This window comes from Pyxicephalus adspersus, chromosome 1, assembly GCF_032062135.1.
Source record: "Pyxicephalus adspersus chromosome 1, UCB_Pads_2.0, whole genome shotgun sequence".
In the NCBI taxonomy this organism is placed as follows: Eukaryota; Metazoa; Chordata; class Amphibia; order Anura; family Pyxicephalidae; genus Pyxicephalus; species Pyxicephalus adspersus.
The window spans coordinates 71837641-71860319 of NC_092858.1; the positions used below are offsets into that span (position 1 = coordinate 71837641).

The 22679-nt window shown below is 35.5% G+C and overlaps 1 protein-coding gene across 3 annotated transcripts in view; it reads left to right on the forward strand.

The window, feature by feature from the left end:
• Positions 1 to 22477, forward strand: part of CCDC138 (coiled-coil domain containing 138) — a 24069-nt gene extending 1592 nt beyond the window's left edge. For all 3 annotated transcript variants that reach the window (XM_072414013.1, XM_072414021.1, XM_072414028.1), the window contains exons 2-14: positions 1271 to 1406; positions 1859 to 1965; positions 2260 to 2447; positions 3181 to 3339; positions 8640 to 8759; positions 10136 to 10213; positions 11621 to 11728; positions 12687 to 12827; positions 13699 to 13815; positions 13952 to 14129; positions 15302 to 15478; positions 19257 to 19395; positions 20189 to 22477. In XM_072414013.1, coding sequence (XP_072270114.1) covers positions 1288 to 1406; positions 1859 to 1965; positions 2260 to 2447; positions 3181 to 3339; positions 8640 to 8759; positions 10136 to 10213; positions 11621 to 11728; positions 12687 to 12827; positions 13699 to 13815; positions 13952 to 14129; positions 15302 to 15478; positions 19257 to 19395; positions 20189 to 20363 — 1806 coding nt within the window. In that variant the 5' untranslated portion in view covers positions 1271 to 1287 and the 3' untranslated portion in view covers positions 20364 to 22477. The remainder of the gene's footprint in view (positions 1 to 1270; positions 1407 to 1858; positions 1966 to 2259; positions 2448 to 3180; positions 3340 to 8639; positions 8760 to 10135; positions 10214 to 11620; positions 11729 to 12686; positions 12828 to 13698; positions 13816 to 13951; positions 14130 to 15301; positions 15479 to 19256; positions 19396 to 20188) is intronic.
• Positions 22478 to 22679: the final 202 nt, after the last annotated feature.

Sequence of the window (22679 nt, forward strand, 5' to 3'; positions counted from 1 at the left end):
CCTTTTAGCTGGACGCACCACCTGGCTGTTTTTGGGTGCTTAATGAAAAGTTGGGTCACAATACAGGAGCACCGCCTACAGCTTTTTCCCACCCAGCTTAAAATCAATTCTGGGGTGAACACTGAGCTGGAATGTTATTAGTTAATATAAATTGTAGGTTTTGTTGGGCTTTTGATGTTGATCCTGCAATTTAGGTCTACCATTGCGGCTTCTTCTTCTATGGGCAGCATGAAGGCTCCGTGGTTAGCACTCTGGCCTTTGCAGCGCTAGTTCCCAGGTTTGAATCTTAGCCAGGACGATATCTGCATGGAGTTTTCAGGTTCTCTCCATGTTTGTGTGGGTTTCCTCCAGGTACTCCGTTTTCCTCCCACATCCCAAAAACATGCACTTAAGCTAAGTGGCTTCCCCCCAAAACTGATTTTAGACTGTATTATTGACATATGACTATGGTAGGGACATTAGAGTGTGAGCCCCTTTGAGGGACAGCTAGTGACATGACTATGGACTTTGTACAGCGCTGCATAATATGTTGGAGCTATATAAAAACTTTGTAATAATAATGGGGAGACAACTCTGCTTAACTGAATCAGTAATACAATAATGTCTCCTTGTCTCATTTGACATCTCAGTCTCTAATGTGTTTTGGTATAATATCAGAGTGAAGATAAGAAATCTAGTCTGTATATAGATGTATAAGCTAGTTTGTATAGTTTATGTTTAAAGCCAAATTTAAGTTTCCCTTTGAAAGTTAGTGATCAAGCAGGTCTTTGCTGCAGAAGGGGACAGGTGATGTCCCTTCTCCAATAAAATTTACTTACAGAAAGAACATTACCTGTGCGGTCTGCAATAAAGGATCTGCAGGGTCGCAATTTTTTTATTTAGTTGTACTTTAATGTCTTTTGGCATTGCTTTGTTTTACATGCATAATATATGATGATATATCCTAAGCTTTGTGGAGCTGTCAGGGTATTATTTATGATCCCAATATCCAAGAGCCAATTTAGACAATGATGTAGAAGAAAAAGATGGTATATTAACTGCAGCTGTATACTGTTGGCATAGATATAACTAATTTTGGCATCAAAGACTATTTTGATTTCTTAGATTGGACAAAGATGAAAGCAACAGATAAAGACGGGTGGAGTTCTATTGGAATTTATTAACTAAATATTCAGTCAGGATTCTTATCCTAGTCTTCTTTTGATAAGCATTCTAATGTGCTAAGTACATCATATTCTAATGACCCCATGGTTTGTTCTCGCCTTCACAGATTTTCTGGATTATTAAATGGCAGAGTCAAGGATGTCAGAAACATCAGCATCCTATTCACCTGTGACTGGCAGTGACAAGAAGCATTATGACAAAACCATTAAGGAGTTGCTGAGGATAATGCAGAATTCTAATCGGTAAAACAAATTATTGAATCACAAATCTGCTCAATGAAATAACAGACACAAACAAAAGCACTTAGATCCTTATTCAAACTTTTCTTTTCTTGTTCATTGTGTTAGGGATTCAAATGCCCCATAATGATCAGAAAAACTCACACATTGTAGTATATTTGTGTGTGTTATAGTATGCTGCAACATAAGTGTACTGTGGATGTGTGTTCTGACAGCTGTGTTGTAGGGTTCTCTTGGCTTGAGATTATATATATATATATATATATATATATATATATATATATATATATATAAAAAAGGAAAGTTATAAATTATTGTGATATATAATTGTGAAGGTATTTTGACCTATTCCTAGTTGATTTTCACCCACTGAAAGTCTGCATGCAGTATGTATTCTTATGGCTAGAAATATGATGGTCTTTCATGTACAATATTTGTTCCTATTCTGATAATAGGATTGATTATGCATATGATTTAAGTCAAATGGAAATGGCAGATGATCTAAGTGATGAAGAAGTTTGTCCCATTCAGGATTCCAATACACGTCTATACACAGAGACAGGTAAATACATTACTGGTTCAGAAATGATTAGAAATGACAAGTTATATCTACTTTAATTGCCAAATGATTTGTGATTTCCATGAAGCAAACCTTGGCAGTAGTCACTGTAATAAAAATAAAACACACAAGTTCTGACTTTCACTTTAAATCAGGATTATCTTCTTTAATACTTGGAAATACTTTTAGAACTGCAAATTACGAAGCTTCATACTTGCTCTGTAATAATGTTATCTTCTAAGTCGCATGCAGTTAAAAATCCATTTTTGAAAGTTTTCTTTGTTCTTTATTTTACAGATGTGACATTGCCTTCTTATATGGTAGGCCACACTTGTACTGAGCCATCTGTGGAAAGTAATAGTCCTCTTGTTAATAAACTGAACTTGAGAAGAGCTCGCAACACTTCTGCCAAGGTCTCAAGTATTTTATCATCTGAAGTTCATGATATTTATGAGGAGTTGTCAAAAATCTACCAGAAATTGCAGGTAACTTTTATTTGTAATTTTTGCATCCCACTTGACCCAAACCAACATAACAAACATACTGTAAATCTATTTTCATTTTTCCAGTTGCCGTTCAGTGGAAAGAAAGATCTCTTATATAGTAAAATTGAGGGTCAATAGGATTCATATATATGAACTCTTGAGGCTAAATGCTGAAAAAAAGTTTCCTGTTTAACATACAGAACAAATGGCTCACACTTAGTTTAAAGTAGCAATGGATAGGACAGTCTGTGACTCCATTTGGGAGATTGCTCTTTATATCACAGTGTGACCAGGGCAAAAGTAAGTAGAATGAGGATAAATGAAAGGAAGTCCACATAAAAAAGCATTTAAAGGTTCCAACCATTCCTCATTCTACTAGTAAGTAGTTGTTTTTTTATTTTTTTCTATTATTGAATTAATTTCCCCCTGTAAGCAGAAATCAAACCTAACAAGGGAAAACACATCAATCCAAACAAAATAATAAATATTCTTCTCCACTCTTACCAAAGCAGAATTTTGTGATGAAGGGGCTTTGATTTCTTTATAGGCTATAGCCAATTCAGTGTAATTTATGTGCAGTATACTGAAAAAAAAAATCTATGCTTTCTGTGCCATTAGTGTCCAGTTATAAATATTTGTGGTAAATTAATTGCCTAAATTCCTTTTACCAAATGTCCTTATATGATGTCTTTGTTTGCAAGTGTCTCACAGCAACATGTTTTTGTTTCCATAGAAAGAAAGGCTTTCACAGCATGAATATTCTCTTCAGTTGAAAAAACGAGAGCAGTGCCTACAGGACAGGGAAAATATGTTATTGAAGCATCAAGCCACCCTCAGCAAAATTAAAGGTGTTGAAGAGATTGTCCATGAAAAATTTGGGTTAATGAAAGAGGTAAACTTTCTTCTTAATTTTAGTTTAACCTAAAGGACATTTCATGAAATTTCCATGATATATGACTACATTGAGCTTATGCATATATGTTAAATTATACTGATGTCCCATCTATATTCATGTTTATATAATGAAATATTTAACACATCCATAGCTCTACAACACATGAAATTGGTTCTACCGCTGCAATAAACTAATAGACTTTATTTTTATTTGCTATTGCCCAGTGGAAATGTTTTTTTGTTTCAAGTTACTGTCTGTTGCATTTTATTTTCTGACTTGTTAAATGAAGGGTTTTGTTTCCCATCTGTCATAGGACAGGTATTTAGACTTTCAGTCTTACTCCCAAAAATAGTTCCTCCTCTTACTACATTTATACCCAATAGTAGTTCATTGGGAATGTTAACCTGTTTGCTTACTTCATTAAGGGCTTCACTTGGAACACCAGGTTAAGAGCAAAAGGACATTTTTTATGCATATGTTTACTCTTATTGTGGTGCAAAGCCTTTCTGTGCCAGCCACTTTCTCGTTGATACTTCTGCAACATCCAGTATGTAAGCTGAAGATACAGATCTGCATGGAAATTGCACTACTGTAATGAGAATGACAAATTTGGCAACTAAAGCATTACACCTAACTAGCATAACTTTAACTAGCAAAATGGTCTGACATTAGCAGCAGTATACCTCCTAATTTGGTGGGACTATACCTGTTTCATTTATTAATGTATTAATAAACTATTCAAAAGTTTTTTTGTTTTTTTGCATTAACCCCTGCTTGCAATTTAGTTTGATATTTCGAGAAGCTAATATAAAGTAAAAGTAGTTGTGATAAAACCCCTTGTTTCTTTTAACCAGTCATTTGTTTGCATATTCATTGTTTATGGTTTGCAAAATAGGGCATAAAAAGGGTTGTCTCTCTTACTTATCTCCAGATGTTAACAGTAGCAGCAGTGACCATAATAAAATGAATGTGCATAGAAGTACCACTTTATGTCCAGCAGGTGGTGATGTTCAATAAGCAAGGTTTCAGGAAAGCTGCCCGTTTTAGGAAATATGAATTAATATTAGCCAGAATTTATATAGCGCCATCATATTACGCAGCGCTGTACAAAGTCCATAGTCATGTAACTAGGTGTCCCTCAAAGGGACTTACAGTCTAATGTCCCTACCTTAATCATATTGCTTTAATACAGTCTAAGGCTAATTGTTTGGTGGGCAGCCAATTAACCTAACTGCATGTTTTTGGAATGCGAGCGAAAACCAGAGTACCCAGTGGGAACCGACACAAATAGGGGGAGAACATGCAAACTCCATGCAGACAGTGTCCTGACCAAGATTCAAACATGCAATCTAGCGCTGCAAAGGCCAGAGCACTTCATCAGTTGTTGCTGTGATTCTTTGATATTAAATGTTGACTAACAGTGCAATTAATCAACCAGAGTGCATTAGCATAGACAATTAAGTAGTAAAGGTATATATTAAAATCCAGTTTTCCCTGTGGCAAGGCTTCAGAATAAAACTTGGAACAAATGATTCCAAACTAAGACCCAGTGAATCTTAAATGTAACAAGATCTAGAGCTAAGTTTTTCCAGCAATAAAACCTTTGTCAGGTGTTATACCTTTCTCTTTTCATTATGAACATAATATCCCTTTCTCTTAGTAACCACACAGGAAGCACTCTGCATGGACGCAAACAACTCTCCCCAACTCTACTAAACAAAAGTTATTTTTTTTTTTTTTTATTATGACCCCTTTTCTCAATGAGTTTACAGGCCACCGTGAAAACCAGATATAACTTTCACTGTATCTCCGCTACATCCAAAATAATAAAACAAATGTTTTCCCTGGAGTTGCACTAACATGACCCTTTTTATTATATTATGCCAATTCTATTTACCCAGTACAGGGCTATCAAACCAGACAGAAGCCTTTGCTCAGAGTAATGGAAAGGGTAACCAGAGAAAAAAGTGTCTTGCTGGCCGATGTTGGTGAGGAGGAGAAATAACAAGCCTGTAAATTTTTGGTATTAAAGAAAGGAACAAGGATGCAGCATAGATCAGGGCATGCACAGAAGGAGCAGCCAGAGCCTCCCGGGATACGTACATCATGCATCCTGACATCAGGGCATGCACAGAAGGAGCAGCCAGAGCCTCCCGGGATGCGTGACACGCATGCTGTGGCGATCAAGACTTAAAAAAAGACTTTTTTTTAAAAAAAAGGGGTGTTCCCCTTATAAAATTACCATTTTTCCTTTACTTAGAAGGGTTGTCTACCCTTCTTTGTAAAATAAAAATGTTGAGTTTAGGTACTTAAAAAAAAAAAAAAAAAATCTGATCTTCATATTCTTTTTATTGAAGCATCATTTTTCTTAGTTTCTATCACAGGCTATTAAGGTCAGTTGTTTTTTATTAGTTTGTGGCTTTTGTCGCATTTTGTTAGTTTGTGTTTGTTAGAAAATATATATTGGTAGCAAGCCGTGATAATTAGATTGATTCTGATTGCAGTAGGCTTGCAAATTATTTAAGGTAGAATGAGATATACAGGTATCTTAAAAAATACATCCTATAGAATCCATTCATAAAAACTGGATGAGGTTGGATATACTAGACTTTTTTGTTGAATACAAATTGACTGTGTGAGACAATGGGCCGGGAATTAATAAAGCTCTCGGAGGCTGGAGAGGACACACTTTCAATAGTAGGGTGATCCAGCAAACCTTGAATGGATCTGGTCCATGATTCAAGACATTTGCTACCAAATGGCTAATGACTTTGAAGAAATCCATTCCAAGTTTGCTGGATCACCCAGCTTCACTTAGCCTTGGGGAGCTTTCATAAATCAGGCCCACATTACTATAAATATTGTTCACAAGGCAGTAAATAAGAGTGCAAAATTCTAATCTATATGTAATAAGTATACATTCTCTTGCATACAAGTACCATAAACTGTACACCAAGATTTTCTTCCCAAAATCCATGTAGCAGTACTTTGTTGGGAGCAGACATAGAAGAACTCTCTCTGACTCCCATGGACTTTTACAGCAGCATAAGAATCAAAGGACTCTGTCCGGTGTGCACATTAGCAGCCTTACCTTACAAATTGAATCAAAATTTGTAAAAGCTTTTGGTTATGAATCTGAACTTTTTATATGTATATAATGGAAGCTCCATTTTCATCATAGAGCTTGTGTGTGGAGTCATTTTTTTAAATGAAATGAAGCATATCAAAATTTAGATCCTAATTTATTTCATTTAAAAAAAAAACATTTTTTTGTGATGCACAATTGCTGTCTTTTTTTCTTTTGTTAACTTCAGTTGTATATCAAAGTCTGGAGTTTTGCCCTCCTTGCTGTCATTTTAAGAAAAATGTCTAATCCATCACATGTTTTATTTCATTCAATATTTCACCTTTTCATCCTTATTGGACTTTTTATGGATTTTCACAAAGATTTAATATTTCTTTAAACAAGGCCCTGTTTCCATGGTGTGACTACCAGCTTTAGTAACACTTCTTATGTAGAGTACATCAAAAAGAGTTTTGGTACCATATGTCCCAAAATAAAAGGTATGTCATTTTCCAGGGCAGAGATCTTGAAACAATTTTAGAAATAAATGAAGTTGCACAGTGCCTCTAAACATTTCCATATTGGTATGTCGTGCACTATATGTGAACTATTAGCTGTTTATGCAGTGCAGTACATGGCGTCTTGTGGACTATCAGTGCTAGTTTTTGAACTAGGTTGTCAGCATGCTGACTTTTCCTGCAAAGGATGTAAAACTAAGATAATAGAAAGAAGTGTTTATTTTTCTCTCAGTGTACAGAAATCGATATTAAATTATTTACCACAGCCTTTTACTGAATGTAAGGTAGGAAGGATAACCTTGCATCCAGTAAAGGGCTTGGATAATATAAAAAGAATGTATGTGACCATGCACCTGCCAATACAGTCACATAGCTATGCAGGGGATGATAATTCACAGTCATAAATTGCATGTACTTGCTATGATAGTACAGGTATTCCTCATTTACCAACCTACCTGCTAAACAACAACTCAAACTTACAACTAGCTCCCTGACGGCTACTCCACTTCTCACGGCTTCTCCTCTTTTTTCTTCTTAGTGTGGCACTAAATAATCATGTACAGCGGGTGACAACATTGATCACTATGGTATCTCTGCAAAGTTATGCAGATAAAAAATTTGAAGCAGAAATATTTGTTTTTATTGCAAATGCACTAAAATTACTCAATAAATATAGTGCATGAACATTTGCAAATCCATAAGGCTTTGTATACTATCCCTGTGTGACTTGTGGCTGGTCATCGGCATAATCTGGCCAGTTTCATACGAAATATGTTTGATAATGTAAAAGATAAAACTTAATGTTTAGGTAGAAAAAGGTTTTCATTTAATCACTTTTAACAGTCACCTCGCTGGAGTTTGTACTTTCTGGATGATGAAACAACAACGTCACTTCCACATACACCACTTAGGGTTTTGCTCTTCGGATGTGTTATTTTTGATGCAAAGTGTTGGTTGATCGTAATTCTCCAGGTACCATCTTGTATGTCTTTATGACATTATTTTATTCATGACAAGTTATTATGATAGTCCCTCTCAAATCTACCGATACTTTTTCAGGTAGTCCTCTTGCCGTGTTCTATTGTCAGATCTTTCACAATGTTGTCCTTCTCCCGCATTAGACATTGTCTGGTACTGAGTGAGTGATTCTTTAGATCTATGCACTGCATCACAGAAGAAAGATAGGATAGTTACCTGCTTTCCCTTACTATATATATATATATATATTGTCATATAGGTTAACAGGGTGGTAGGGCACTCGTGGTGAAAGCAAGTGGGGTTAGGATTGGGGGGGGATGCTACAATATGCCTAAAACACTGATTGTATTTTCTTCTTTTCTTTCTGAGTCTTTCCTGAATTAGAGTGAAACTTCAAATAACTGAATCTAATATGCTACAGATCCCATCACATTTAGGTATAATATGTATAAAGTAAATATGGTTCTGATATTTTTTTTTTTAAATAAAATAACACCTTTCCTGATGTTTTATATAATGTATTCTTTGTTTAAACCGTGTTGTAAATGTTCTGGTTTGGTTTATTCCTTTAAAAAAATAAACCTGCTATTAGATACCTAACTGAACAAAAACCAGATCCGTGAAAAGGAAATGGGTAATACGTCTGTTTTAAACTCTTTATTTAGCAAATAATCTAAATGAAACCTTCTTTTATATGTAAAGCCTTCTCTCACAGGTTGTATTCTTTTTCTTTATAGCAGCATGATGCTGAGGTAAAACATCTGTCAGAAGCTCTCAAAGAGAAGATTAAAGAAAACAAAAGACTAAAATCCTCATTTGACACCTTAAAGGAAATGAACGACACATTAAAAAAACAGGCAAGACACAATCTCTGTTTATAATACTTATGATGGTTGAACTCTGACCCGCTAAATATGACAATGCAGGTTAGAACACGGTAACAGTCAATCAGAAACTTTATGATTATGTTTTTTAGTGGTTAACATACCTTGGGCTACAAACTGGTTCTCTTTATGTGCTTTTTAGGCTGTGGTTGTGTTGTGATTCATTTAAAACGGTATGTATTGGCAATTTTTTTTAACTTTGAGGAAATTACACTGTTTAGGGGGCCTTTCCCCACTAGGTATCAAATTAGCACTGACTTGTGTATGGCTCAGCCTCCTCCTGACCATTCTATTGCCAAGGAGGTGTGAAGGAAAATAAAAGCGTGGTGTTCATTGTGAAATAGGTGGAATCTTTTATCATGTGAAACGAAGCCTAAAAATAAAAAAGTGCAGGATCAAAGCCTGTCCCTTCTGCAATAGAAGAAACTTGCTTACTCACAGTCTTCTAGAATATACAGTGAGCTGTGAGACTTTCTCCTTACAGAAGTTCTCTTTGGGGATTTTTTTTTTATTTAGATTTTTTTTCTTTGCCAATAATTGGGTGTGTGATTGAGTAGTTTTTTTTCCACCCTAGGCTTCCTCCCTCTTGTCTGATCTTTTATAGGTGTGTTGTTACTTGTTTTACTAAATAGTATCAACTGAGAAGACCGCATATATGACTGGAAAAGATATTCTTTTCTGTGCATTATGGTGTTTCCCTTATGTAAATATAGGAGCATAATGACATAGTAATACAGAAGTGTGGAAAGCCTATGATACCACAAAAAAAAATTCCATATACCCTATATGATCAAATATAAAGATTGAAATTGGTGAAAAAAAAGAATCAATCAATTTTTTTCCCCTCAGAATTCTGTTCGAAAAAGAATCCCTTGGTTTATATTTGGTCACCCCAGCAGATGATGCTGTGTCCATATGTAAAGTGTACCAACTTCTTTTCCTCATCTGCAAAGTGACCGAAAAGATTTACATAGAACACATGCAATGCAAAAGTGAAAAAATACGATATACAGACTTTGCCTATGTGATTTTTATTATTTCCCATAAAAAAGTTTTAAAAATACCACATCATGGAAGTTTTTATCCATGCTTTTATTGCCATTTCCATCGATAGCCGTTTTTAATGCCAGCAGCAGTGGCTGCATTTTGTTCTCTAGGTTTTACGAGTCAAACTTTTTTTTATATATTCAGGTAAAAATAGGTGCCTCAGGTTTTGCGTCAGTTTATCTTTAAATATATTTGTGAGAAGACCATTACTGTAGTATTTTGTATTGAGGGAACACCGTTTAAGCACCAAATGGATTTTTCCATTTGCAGAGTACAAACTTTCATGTTCTCTGTGCCTGCAGCTCAATGAAGTAAGTGAGCAAAACAAGAAATTGGAAATTCAAGCTAGAAAAGTACAGTCACGTCTGGAAAATTTGCAAGTAAGTGAAATAATTATAGAATGAGGATTGCAATTTATAAGGAACAAAATTTTTGTTCCTCATGTCACACTGCAAAAACCATTGATTTGTCAATGCTGAATTCAAATGTGTTTTCAGAATTTCTCTGACAAGAGTTTTGAGTAGCATAATTTGTTTAAGTTTACAAGGAGGTTACAAAAAAAAAAAAAAAAAAAAAATTCGATTTTCTGCTATGTTTCATCATAGAAGCATCCTTCTCTATGTCATCATGTCTAATGCAAGTTAGGCTATGTACACACGTCAGATGATTTTCGTCTGATAATTGCCTCAGGGCTAGTATCCAATGAGAATCTGGGGTGTGTAGAGCAGTTGTCCAATGTCGTTCATGAATCAGTCATGGCGGATCCAAGAACGATTATAATACAAGTAAAGGGGAGAGATTGCAGCAGGTGCCACTCCGTCATTCTCCCCCCTCACCTCTTCATTGAGCTGAATGCCGCTTTATGTAAAGCGCTCATTCAGTCATTCAGATCCTTTCCAACGACAATTATTTGACATGTGTACGTAGCCTTAGTCTGTTCTATGGAGTGGTGAGCGACTTGCTGTGGGGAAAAGGAAAGGAAAAAATAACCACATTGGCTGTTATATTAGAGAACTAACAGGATGGATTGATATTGACCTGCTCCATGACATTGGGGGATACCTGTACACACTCTAGATTTTGCCAAAGCCAAACAAAAATATTTGTTTCAGGTGAAAAAAAAATGTAACTTATTTTTAGAAGTACACACAAACTGTGAAAACAAATTATTTAAGAAGGATGAATGGTTGGCACCTGAGAACAGAATGTGGGGAAAGCAGTATTCGGACGGAGTTTCTAAGTATGCTTTTGCCATTGTAAATATATTTAATGCAAACTAATGTAAAAATATAAACTAGTGTTGCTGCATAATATTTTGTTGGTTAGACCAAAATTCTACATTTTGTAGAGTTTAAAAGTGGATCAATGATCATATTTTTTTTTTTTTCTGGAACACTGTAGTGGTTTTCCTTGTTCCTTTAACACAAAACACAATGTTTAGTGTAGTTGTCCAACCTGAAACCCAAACAGGAGTGCAAACATCTTCAGATCTATAGCTCTTTCATTAATAGTTAATTATGCTACAAGACAGATTTACCAAAATGTTGCTAAATTATTGTTACAAATATGCCAAAATAAATACAAAATAGTACTTTTTTTGTCTCTAGTTGAAAATAATATTGAGACTGGAGTCGCAATAAAATTAAGTCTGTGAGAAATTCTGATTTCATTTTTTGTTTTGACATAAAGAATGTTGCAAACTGTAGCAACCTATATCAAAACATTCTTATTGACCAGTGTGTTCACCTTCCCATATTATACCTGTCACTAAGCTGTATATTTTTCAGAGAAAGCAAGCTTTTCTTACAGTACAGAAATGCAAAGATGTTTCTCAGGTGTTACGTGAACCAAAATTTTTTAAAACCGAAAAAGCTCCTGCACCCATAAAAGCTAAGGTAAGTTGACATTTTCTTATAGCAGCCACACTTCCTCTGGTTACCTGCATAGTTACAGTTTGAGTTCATGCAATAAAGATGTTCTTTTTCTTTGTTTACTAATTCAAAAAGGTTTTTTTATATAAATTATTCTAAACTACATTTGCATAGGGTTCCACATTTTCCCTGTCTTCTCTTGTCTTTTAAGAACTCATTTCAGGGTTATCGATGTAAATGCCATGTCCATTTCTTTTTGGTTAAATGATTATCATTTGCAAGCACAAAACTTTCTCTTTACTAAAAGCTTCCCTTTTTAGATGTGTGTACCTCTAAAGGACACCCCCTGATGGGATGGCAGGGTTCAGCAGGGAGAATGTACATCTAATAAGACAACACAATGCCACTTATAGTACCACACAAAATACTGCATGTTACATACGTTACAGTTTATATTGTGTCATTTTTTATGTTTAAACTGTTGTAAGTATTAAGACTTCATGAACAGTAGTGCTTTTTCACTGAAGGAGTTGTATTTTTTTCAAACTACTTTACTAGTAAACTACAACTAGTTTAAGTTGTATACTTTGTTTTGGCAGCTATAACAGTTAGAGCAGCTATTCCACCACATTATTAATAACTCCCCACTTCCCTGGTACATTATTTTTAAATACATATCTTTTTTTAATTGCTCCAAACTTTTCCACGGTAAGCATATTGTGACTGGTTCTCGAAACCGCTATTTACAAGCATTTTACCTGTAAAAGAGGCTTCAATAACTAATAGGTGTCTCACATTATTCACAAGCAGCTCCATTAGCTGTACGCAGTATTTCACATGTTAATATCAGGGAAGGAAGGCAAGATTGAATTATCTTTATCCTTTGTATGAAAAAGCAATGTAGATCATATGTATAATTGTACTCATTTTACTTTTTTCGTGTGCTTAATACAAAGGTAAAAATGATGACCTGTGTTTGCAGATTTCCACTAACACACAAGTATACAAACTCTTAACTGTTCTTATGGACTGGATGTCTGCATTTAAAGAAAGTGGAAACGGAGACAAGCCATTCTGCACAGACAAATTGCCTGTAAACTGTGTGCAGGAAAAGTGTGCCAAGGTAATCTTATTGCCACATTTTATGGTGTTTTTCTAGAGCTGCAAGTTTCAACAAAACATCAGCCAAGCAATTCAGTCTCTTGTCCTGCCAGAAACCTCCACAGTTTGTGAACACAAATTCATTTTTATTTTGTGTTGTCATTTTTCTGGTTGTAATATGAATACAGCAGATAATGTCATGATATTAAAAGTTGGACAAAACGCTCCTGTTTTCTCAGATGACCATCTGTGAATGCAGAAATGAGCCTCATACTTTGCTCCTATAGTGCAGGACATTTATTATGCTTTAGTAGGATAACTAGAGTATATGTTTCTTTTCATTTGCAGTTTGCTTGGTTTTAAAATGCCTAATTTTAATATTCTTTGAGTTACAAATTCACTCATCCAGATCTTCCGAGGTAGGACAATGTATTGCAACTTACCACTACTACCTGTCACTCACTGTACTGTATTTATAAAATAGTGCCGTCCTATACTGCACATCATAGAGGAAGGTGTTCCATAGTTCAAAAGCAAAAAGTACCAGGACAAAAAGACTGCTTGAGATAACAATGCAGGGTGTATAGGACTTCACTGAACTTCTGCCAATATTTTTCATCATCATCAAGCTGATTTAACAAATTACCTTTAATTCTCAAGTCAATAGATCATAAGGGTGCTAATGAGAGCAGTTCATGGTTAGGATTTACATATACAATAACTTCTGTCCAGAAGCCTAAATCCCTGTTGCCCCTTATGGGCTTGGCCTAAAGAAAGTACAGTGGGTTCCTAACTTCTTTTAAAATACAGGCATAACTTTTTCTGTTCTTTGTTTACATATACCCCTTTTTTTCAAATATGAGTGAAATTAAAATACTATTTTTCTATTTCAGGTCCTACCCATTATTGTGGAGCAGTTTGAGTGGATGCCATTTGTTAACACCAAGCTACATTTGTCATTCATGAGGTTTACTTATTGGACTTTAGTTCAGATTGATGCTACAACACAGGTAAAATGCATTACATTTCTGTCTGGATTTCTTTAAATGATTTTTTGCAGATTTAAGAAAACAAATATTTGTCCTGGTGTTAAAAGTGTCAATGATCTCTAATAACTTACTGTTTTAAACTCTCCCTTGACTACAGTCCACCCTAACCTCAACTCTCAGACGTATTGGTGATGAAACTTTTAAAGGAGTTCTTTGTAATTCTGCTGAAGATAATGGCACAGAAAGCAAGTCAAAATCTGTAGCTTTTTTCAAGAGTAATAACTTACCACTCCGTTTCATTTCAACACTGGTTGTTCTTAAAACTGTTACACAAGGTGAGCATTATGGTGTTTTGTGAAATAAAATATGAGCATGATTAGGGCAATACACAGTCAGCTTGTAATGTATATATGATTATCTTAATTTTTTGTTTTTATTTTTAACGAGCCTTTATTACATGCCTTATATTAGATTCAGTGATATCATCACTAATGTAATTTATAGGCAGGTTATGGCCGATGGTAAAGCCTGAAAACAGTAAGCTGTGGTAACATCCACATGCTAAATCTTCATGACTGAAATTAATTGAATGAACGGGCTGAGCCTGGGAAAGATCAGTAGTGGAAGAGTTAGATGATGCTGGATTGCCATCAGCCAGTAAATTGGGTAGCTTGACTTGATGCCGCTTCTGAAACACACTGGGCCTTTTTTTAATTTTTAATTTCGCTTGTCGTTTACCTGTATTACTGTGACAAGCTGGCTTACAATGTGAAGTTGACGGGTCCTCTTTATGGAGACATCAGAAATCAATTAGACCTCCAATGTCTCTCTCATACAGTGCTTTAACAATCTTGAATATAGGAATCTTGCTTTCCTGGCTGCCGCCACCCAGAGTTTATCTGCTGTAAACCTGGAAGTGTTTAGAGTAGAGCTCATCTGGGGTCACAGTTAAAACGAGAAATCAGGCAACATTTTACTGAGAGCCCTGCTCCATCCTAAAATATGTTTTTGTGGGTGATTGCTAGGCTGTACAATGTTGGAAGCTATGCTAAGAAATCTTACTGCACTACTGTTCATTGAGTATTTTCTATGCTCAATCAAAACTGCACAGCTCTTGTGGCATTTACATTGTTCAGGGGCTACCTCTAGTCACTGTGTGCTGCATTGTTCTGTTGTTCTTGGGCCATTTGGACCCTATCACCCCCCAGATTCCTGAGAATTGTATTCTGACATACATGATAGGCATACAACACAGCCTATTTTAAACATTAAGGTTTTTAATGAGCTGAAAAAAGTAATGTGAAGAAAAAGACCTAATTACTGAAAGTAAGTAAAAAAATCATTTAAACCACACTGTCATAATATTGTTTGGATAGAAAGAGTCAGCACCACTGCCTTACATGGACACTTATGTGAGACTTTGGTATTCTGATTAATTAAAAATGTAAATCTATAGCTACATATTCTGCACCTTGTTTGGCAAATAAAATGCTTATCATACTTCCAGTTGACTATCTGGCTCAGGCGGTGGATTCACTTTGCATGGACCTGAAAAATGATGAAGGAAGATCACTGTTCCTGGAGTATCAGGCTGTGCCAATTGTTGTCCATCTCCTGCCTGTCACAAACAGAGGCTTAATTTCCAGTGTTCTTGATATTTTACTTCAACTTTCAATGGAGACCAGTAAGTACTAAATTTACTTGTACAAGCAATTCTTGTTTAAAGCAGAACGCCAGACCAGATCTTTTTTTCCTTGTTTTTGATGAATCAGGGAAGGGGGGAATCTGCGTGCAACAATCTCTGAAAGATGCTTTTGAATTGGTCGATTGAAAATATTAAAGTACTATTACCTAACATAGGTAACATATGATTCTTGGTATTTTATACCAAAAGAATAACCTTTTAAGGGTGAGACTCAGAAATCCTTTGGTTCTTGCATAAAAATAAAAAAATGTGTGTTATAACAAAATGGCAAATGATTACAGGGCTGGTTATATAATACAGAGTATAAAATATTAAATATAAAGTATAATTACGTTTATTTTTTAAGGCATCTCTTTGTTACTGTTATGTGTGTGTGTGTCTCTGTTCAGAATAGTGTGCATGGGAGCCATGGTTCCACTTCCTGGAATAATAGCATATAGTAGTAGTAATGTGAATCTCTATTTATATTTTGGTGACCAGTGGAAGAGGGGATTTTGGGAGGGAGCAGTAAAAATGTACCTTATACATTTATCATTCAATTCAAGTAACAACAAATATACCAATAAAGTTATACATAAGATAATATTTTTTTTTTTTTTTTTATATTTATATCCTAATCTCGTAAAAATTATTTATATTCTATTCCAAACTAATAAATTGGACAAATAATGATAGTTTGCTATTAGGGGTCCTCTACATCCATAATTAATACCTTATATACTTTATTATGTTAGCACTGTATACTTATGTATACTTAGTATACTTAATACTTAACTTTGTACTAAACTGTAATATACAACACTATCACAATCTCAGCTGACAAACATGATTATTATTGAAATACAGAACATTATATGATACTATATTATACATTACAATATACTACCCCTGTTGTCCAGCAGTACAAACTAGAATTCATCGCCAGGCATATTATAGCATTGCTTTTACTTCCCATCTCTTCTTGAAGAAACCTGCCAGGTAAAATCAACTAACCTCCAGGCCCTTTTGCTTAGAGCCTTTTAGCTCAACCCCAACTCCCCACAAGGGACCCTGATTTTTTACTGGCAGGTTTCCTAGCAGGTTCAAGATCCAATCTGTCCTGTTTTACAGTTTACTGAAACCTTTACTTTCCACAGTTGTGCTTCAGTCTTTGTTCATTATCTCTAAGTCTTCATTGTAATTCCTCACCAGTGTGTGGCTGACAGAAAGTTAATAAAGTGGATGTAGTTTATGTAGCCGTAAAGCGAGTGCTTGATAAATTGTAATTTGGTCTAAAGGCAAAATGTCTTCACTGGATTAGGAAATAAAGCTGGTCTCTTTTGATGTGCAGAGGGCAATAAGCTTGCACAGTGCCATCTTGCTGTTTACCCCTTGATAGCTTTCACCAGCTGGAGATTAATGATTATGTTCTAGAATAGACTACAGGAAAACTGAACTCAGCTTGACTTTTGTAATTGCAGATCATTAGTTTGTTGCTGGATTGTCTTTCCTTTGCATGTTATTATTCTTGTCATCTCTGTGATCTGCTGCCAGTGAAATCTAAACAATGTTTTATATATAAAGAAAACGTATGGAAAGAATAGAAAGTGCAGTTTATAGGAGAGCCTATGTAGAGATCACCTTGTAGTGGCCATGTGCTGCTTTTGTTCCCATACGAAGCACATCAGTAGTATGGATGGCTTTGTTAGACCTACATTAACTAATTATTATAGAATTCCACACTGGTAAGAGGAATATACTGTTTTTAATAGGTGAAAGCCCAAATACAGACAGTTATGAACATTAGGTATTTCTTGCAGGAGAATAGTAGAGGAGCATCCCATACCTGACAGTATATACATATTCTGTATAAACTCACTAAACGTTTTTTTTGTTTTTTAAATGGCATATCAGAAAGAGCACACAGCTAGGATATTTTGTCAGTTAAAGGATGCAGGAATTTTTACCTGGTCATACTACTATCTACAAGAGGATTGAACATTAGCAAGTGGAAAAAAACTGTAGAAATGCCAACGATAACCTCACTACCAGCACGTGTTTTTACTAGTGTCCTAGGGCTAGGGACTTCTATTCCCCCAGTAAGTTCCGATTGAATCACATTTTTTCTTGATGCAAGAGCTAGTGTGCCTATCCAAAATCTAGACAATCCAATCTAAACCATGATGTAAGGGTATCCTAGAAGAAACCCACTAGCACTGGGTGCCATGCAGTGGTGCTGTTAAAGCATTTTCTGATACAATTTAACATCAGACTGATTTCCAGGTCCCAATTGCATTGGCATTGTCTTTGTGCTTGCCCTATCTCTGAAGAGTACTTGGGGAATTACCCAGCTGAGTCAAGAAACAGAGTTTAGGGAAAATATTCCCCATTCTTTCACAGGAGGAATTGCTTCTGAGGGACTGATATCTAATTCCATCTACAGGATGGAGTGTTACACATGCTTTGTGTTCTTTTTTCTTTCATTCAGCTTTAAGGAAGCATCTGCCTACTTCTGTTTGACAAAGCTGTGTGGAACTTCTTTTTTTGTCTTCTTGGTGCCCACTGGTACCCTGCTGGTTATCTCTGGCTCTCTGACCCTTATCCTCCACCAAGCTTTGTGGTTTATGTACCAAGGGGTTGCTTTATATCATAAGTCTTAAGCTTAAGTAGGTGACCATAATTCACATTTTCCTTAATGATTTCCAGATTATTTTCTCATTGCTTCCTGCAGGTGACAATATCCGTAGCCTGAAATTACGTTACCTCCTCTGATACCTTAGGTTTTTCCTTGGACTTGTGAGTGGAGGCTTCTGATATGACCCAGCAGGATTTCATTTTTCATTTAGGTTCTTGCTGATTTCAATAGTGAAGGCTTTAAGTGGGCTCCAGCGCCTTTCTGTCAAAATTTTGTTTCTGAGCTTTTGGTTTGGTCTGTCACATTCTGATTCTAAGTCTCCTCTATCCCGACCCTTTATCTCCAGAATTTAAATTTCAGAATGACCTAATTAAGATTCCACTTGTGGCAAGAGTCCATACCTTCTTAGCAGAAGATGTCTCGGGAGAAAGTTCCCAAATATTTCCCTCTTTTTGTTTCTCTGCTCATGCACATTTGATATTCTTTTTTTTTTTCGTCAATTTTAGTTGCATGCACAATATATTAGAGAGGTTTCATAACTACTCTAACTAGGCAAATCTGGTAAAGCAATGTTAGTAGCCTAATCTATATGTTCTGCAATAAATAATGGGTTTGTATTTAATGCTACTGTACCTAGTATCTACTATACCTAGTAGATAATGACAATGATAATAAATACTTTTTTAAATTTGCTTGTACTTCTGTGTGTTTGTAGTGCTTAAAAGGCAAATTATGACCTTTAATGTGGTATATGAATGCACTTGGTAGAACATCCAGCAAGCATTCAAACTCTGCTACCCAGTTGCTGTTTCCTTGCACAACAGAAGTTTAGGTTAAGCTTAAGTGAAGGAATAGAGTACTTCACACCCTAGAAGCCAGTGAATTTCTACAGTTTGTGGCCCTTCAGTGTACCCAGGTACAATGCTGGACTGTTGGTCAGTAAAAATAATTGATTTTGTGTGACTGGTTATACCTACGGAAGGAAACAATCCTGTAGAGGTAAAAGGTTAAGTATTTTTCCCTGTTCATTATACCAAATAATTAAGCTTAATCTATTTTTAGTAGGGAGGTAATTTTTTGGATTGACAAATTGTATTATTTCATGAAAAGTTAGCCATTGATAATAATTTACTCAAATTGCAGGATTTTTACAGCCATTCCTTGAGTCTTGTAGCACGGAATCATTTTTTAGGACCTGTGCTGTGTTACTTAAGGATCCTAAAGTTGATGTGCAAATACTTGAAAAACTAAGTATCGTTCTACAAAAGTTGTCCAAAGTCAGGTATGTTTCTCCATAGCTGCTGATTTATTTTCAAAGTCAATTGTATATGAATACATTTATCTTCATATAATAAAATGTACCTTCTGTAGACCCCCTTCATTTAGTCTAGTCATAGTCTTTAATCTTTCTGGATTAATTGCCTTTTATTGTTTTACTTATATGGATTGTATGTATGTATAAGAATGTATTGTATATATCTACTGTTATTGTTATAAAAACATAAAACATGTTGTTTGGTGCAGCAATTCTCTTGCCATTAACATCATTGGGCTTTATCAGATCTTATCTTTTAAAGGTTAACACTGCATCAAAATTTGACTGATGTGCATCACCACATATTTCTTTCACTATTATCCACACCAGAATAGGTGCTTTAGTGCTTGTTTCAGTAACTTGTTTTGACATTTTTTCAGCATACTTCAATCTGTTAGTGGCAACCGGCATTTTTGACTGCTCTTTATAGTGCAGGAATATACACCCAGTTGTAGCAATCACTTTATTAAACCCCAGAAAATTTTGGTTTTAGAAGGGATGCAACTATAGAAGTAACATTAGGGTGGTCAATGAGGTGAAAGCTAATCGATGATGATATTAATGTAAGGATAAATTTTTATAAAAAAAGTATTATATATATGAAATTTTGATGCACAGTAATTAAACAAAATTATTTTAGCTAGAATTCAAATCTACTTTAGGCAAATATACTTTTCTGTATTTTTTGCAGAATATTTATAAAACTGTATTCATTTTTACCACTGCTTACACTTGCTAAACCTCTGACTTTTCTTTTTAGGAGCAATAAGAAGCTTTTTGATGCTTTTAACATTCCTCAAGTGATCCAAGAAATGCAGAGGACTGCCAACCCAGACCATGCTTTCCTTGTTATTAACCTGAACTCCATTCTTTTTCACTTGGGCTTTACGAAGATCAAAATTATTTCACCTAGCGTCAGCACTAACCATGACTAATGTTACAGCATAACCCTATGTTTTTTTTTTTTTTTCTGGTGTTTACATTGTAGCATGGGTGCTCACTCTTAAGTGATGTGAGACATGGTATGCCTATCATTGTGGCTTATTTATTAAAGAAAAAAAATTATAAACCTTGAGCAAAGTTTAGATTGTATAGCAAACAATCAGATTCCACTTATGATTTTTGCAGCACATGTTGCATAAACTTGATTGGTTGCTATGGCTAAAAGCTACATATTATCTTTGCAATATAACCCAATATGGGGACATTTAGGAAGTTGCACAGAGGAAATATGTTGTTTCCCATGGGAATTCAGTCACCTGGCTTTCACTCTAGTGGTTTTTTTTTTCAATTGTTCTTTAATCTACGGTTTTTACAGTTCTGTTAAATAAATAGTGGCAAGCCAGTAATTTTAGTAGTTGGTTAAATGCTTTTTTTAAAGCAGCTAGAAAGCTACATTTTATTTCTTAACCCCGTTTACCACAGCACTTAGATTGGAAGAGGAACAGAAGAGGCAGCTCCTAAAGCCACTTGAGTTTTCCACATGCATTTATTAACAAGAAACTTGCTGGCAGGAAAAGGTCGAATATGAACTTGCTGTTTCTTCATTTTCATTTACCGGTTTCAGAGTAGGAAGTGACCAAGCTGTTCTGTTTTTGGCTTTGATAGAGAAGCTAATCCGAACACCAGGCTGTGTATGTGCTGTTCTCATTTCCGTGCAAACCTCAGGATTGGCTGAACCAAATTTAAATGGCAATTAATTGCATTGTAAGTGTGTACTCAACTGGCATTCAGATTAGAAAGAAACTATAAGTATGCTCTGTGGTTTAGACCAGCGGTCGCCAACCGGACGTCCACAAGAAAATTGTGGTGGTCTGCGTTGCTGACTGGTGCCCCCCCCAAGCGGGGTCAGGAGAAGGCCAGAGCCACAGACCACGTCCCTGTACAAATCCCTGGCTCAGGGAAGTGGGTGGGTTATGTCAGGACACAACTCGCCTACTCTCCCATCCCAGGGTCAGATGTGCGATGGGAGAGTGGGAAGGGTTATGGCATCATGACGTCACTATGGAAGAGGTCTCTCACCATTTGAGTGACACCCGGCTCCCCGTGCATGTGCAGTCCAGAGCCAGTAATTTTAGTGGTCTGCGGGACCGTAAAGGTTGGCGACCACTGGTTTAGAGACACACATTATTGCTTCCTGTATTGGGTGGCAGAATTAATAAAACAGTAGGTCATATCTCAAATTAATTATTTTGTGGATGTGGAAGCATTGTTGAATTGGTGGATAATGATACCCTTTTGTGCTGTTTACTCTTTGGAGTCATTCAACCTCCAAAGCCTCAGTTACATATGAACAGCACTCATTTGATTTGGAATAATTTTTATAACACCCCCCAATTATATTTTACTTGAGTCAATTTGTGCATTGTAGACATGTTTAAATATTTATTGCTCTCTTTTAAAGACAATGTGCAATACAATATCACTCGGTATATGTACACTTTATGGTGGATCTTTAAAGAAGACACTGGACAATCAACTGAAAGAAGATTGTTAGAGCTCTAATGGAATATCTTGTGCACCTATTTTATTGGCACAATACCAATAACAATTATCTGATATGCATGAGGAACTACTAATTAACTTTCTAATTTTTGAAAGAATCTCGAATTTTGGAAAGAATATGAGGCTCTGTTGTGCCTTGAAGGTGATGTTTACAGTCTGCAAATTTTAGACTAGGTCCATCTTGGTTTACATCTGAGGATGAAACAACCATTCCTATGGCGTAACTGATTGACGAGGCTCAGATAAGGAAATTGAAAATATGTGATCTTCTCTTCATTATTGTGTGCACCAGTATTAATATTTTGTGTGTGGGCATATGTTGTTATTTTAGTATTCCATATGAAATGTTTTGGTTTTATTTAGTGATTCTGCTACACATTCCAGTTTTTTTAAATTGTAACAGGTTAATGTTTATGATTTTTTTATTGTACAGGATTTAAGGTTGTGCTTCAAAAAGACAAATTGTAAACTTAAGACAGGTACATATATGTTACAAAATTGTTTGTGTATATATATGTTTACAATAAAAGAATTTGAAATGTTATACCTTCGTCATGTCTAGTGGTAGGAAAGGCATTCAGCATAGTGAATATGAGTCATATATACAATATAAAGCACAACTGCACTTACACAGCAAATAAATGAGGTATAGCTAGTCATTGTGGTTGGTGGTTCTTGTTATTAATTATGGGTATTTACATACAGTAACTGTTCACTATTTGTGTATCAACTTTCTAATGATGTAA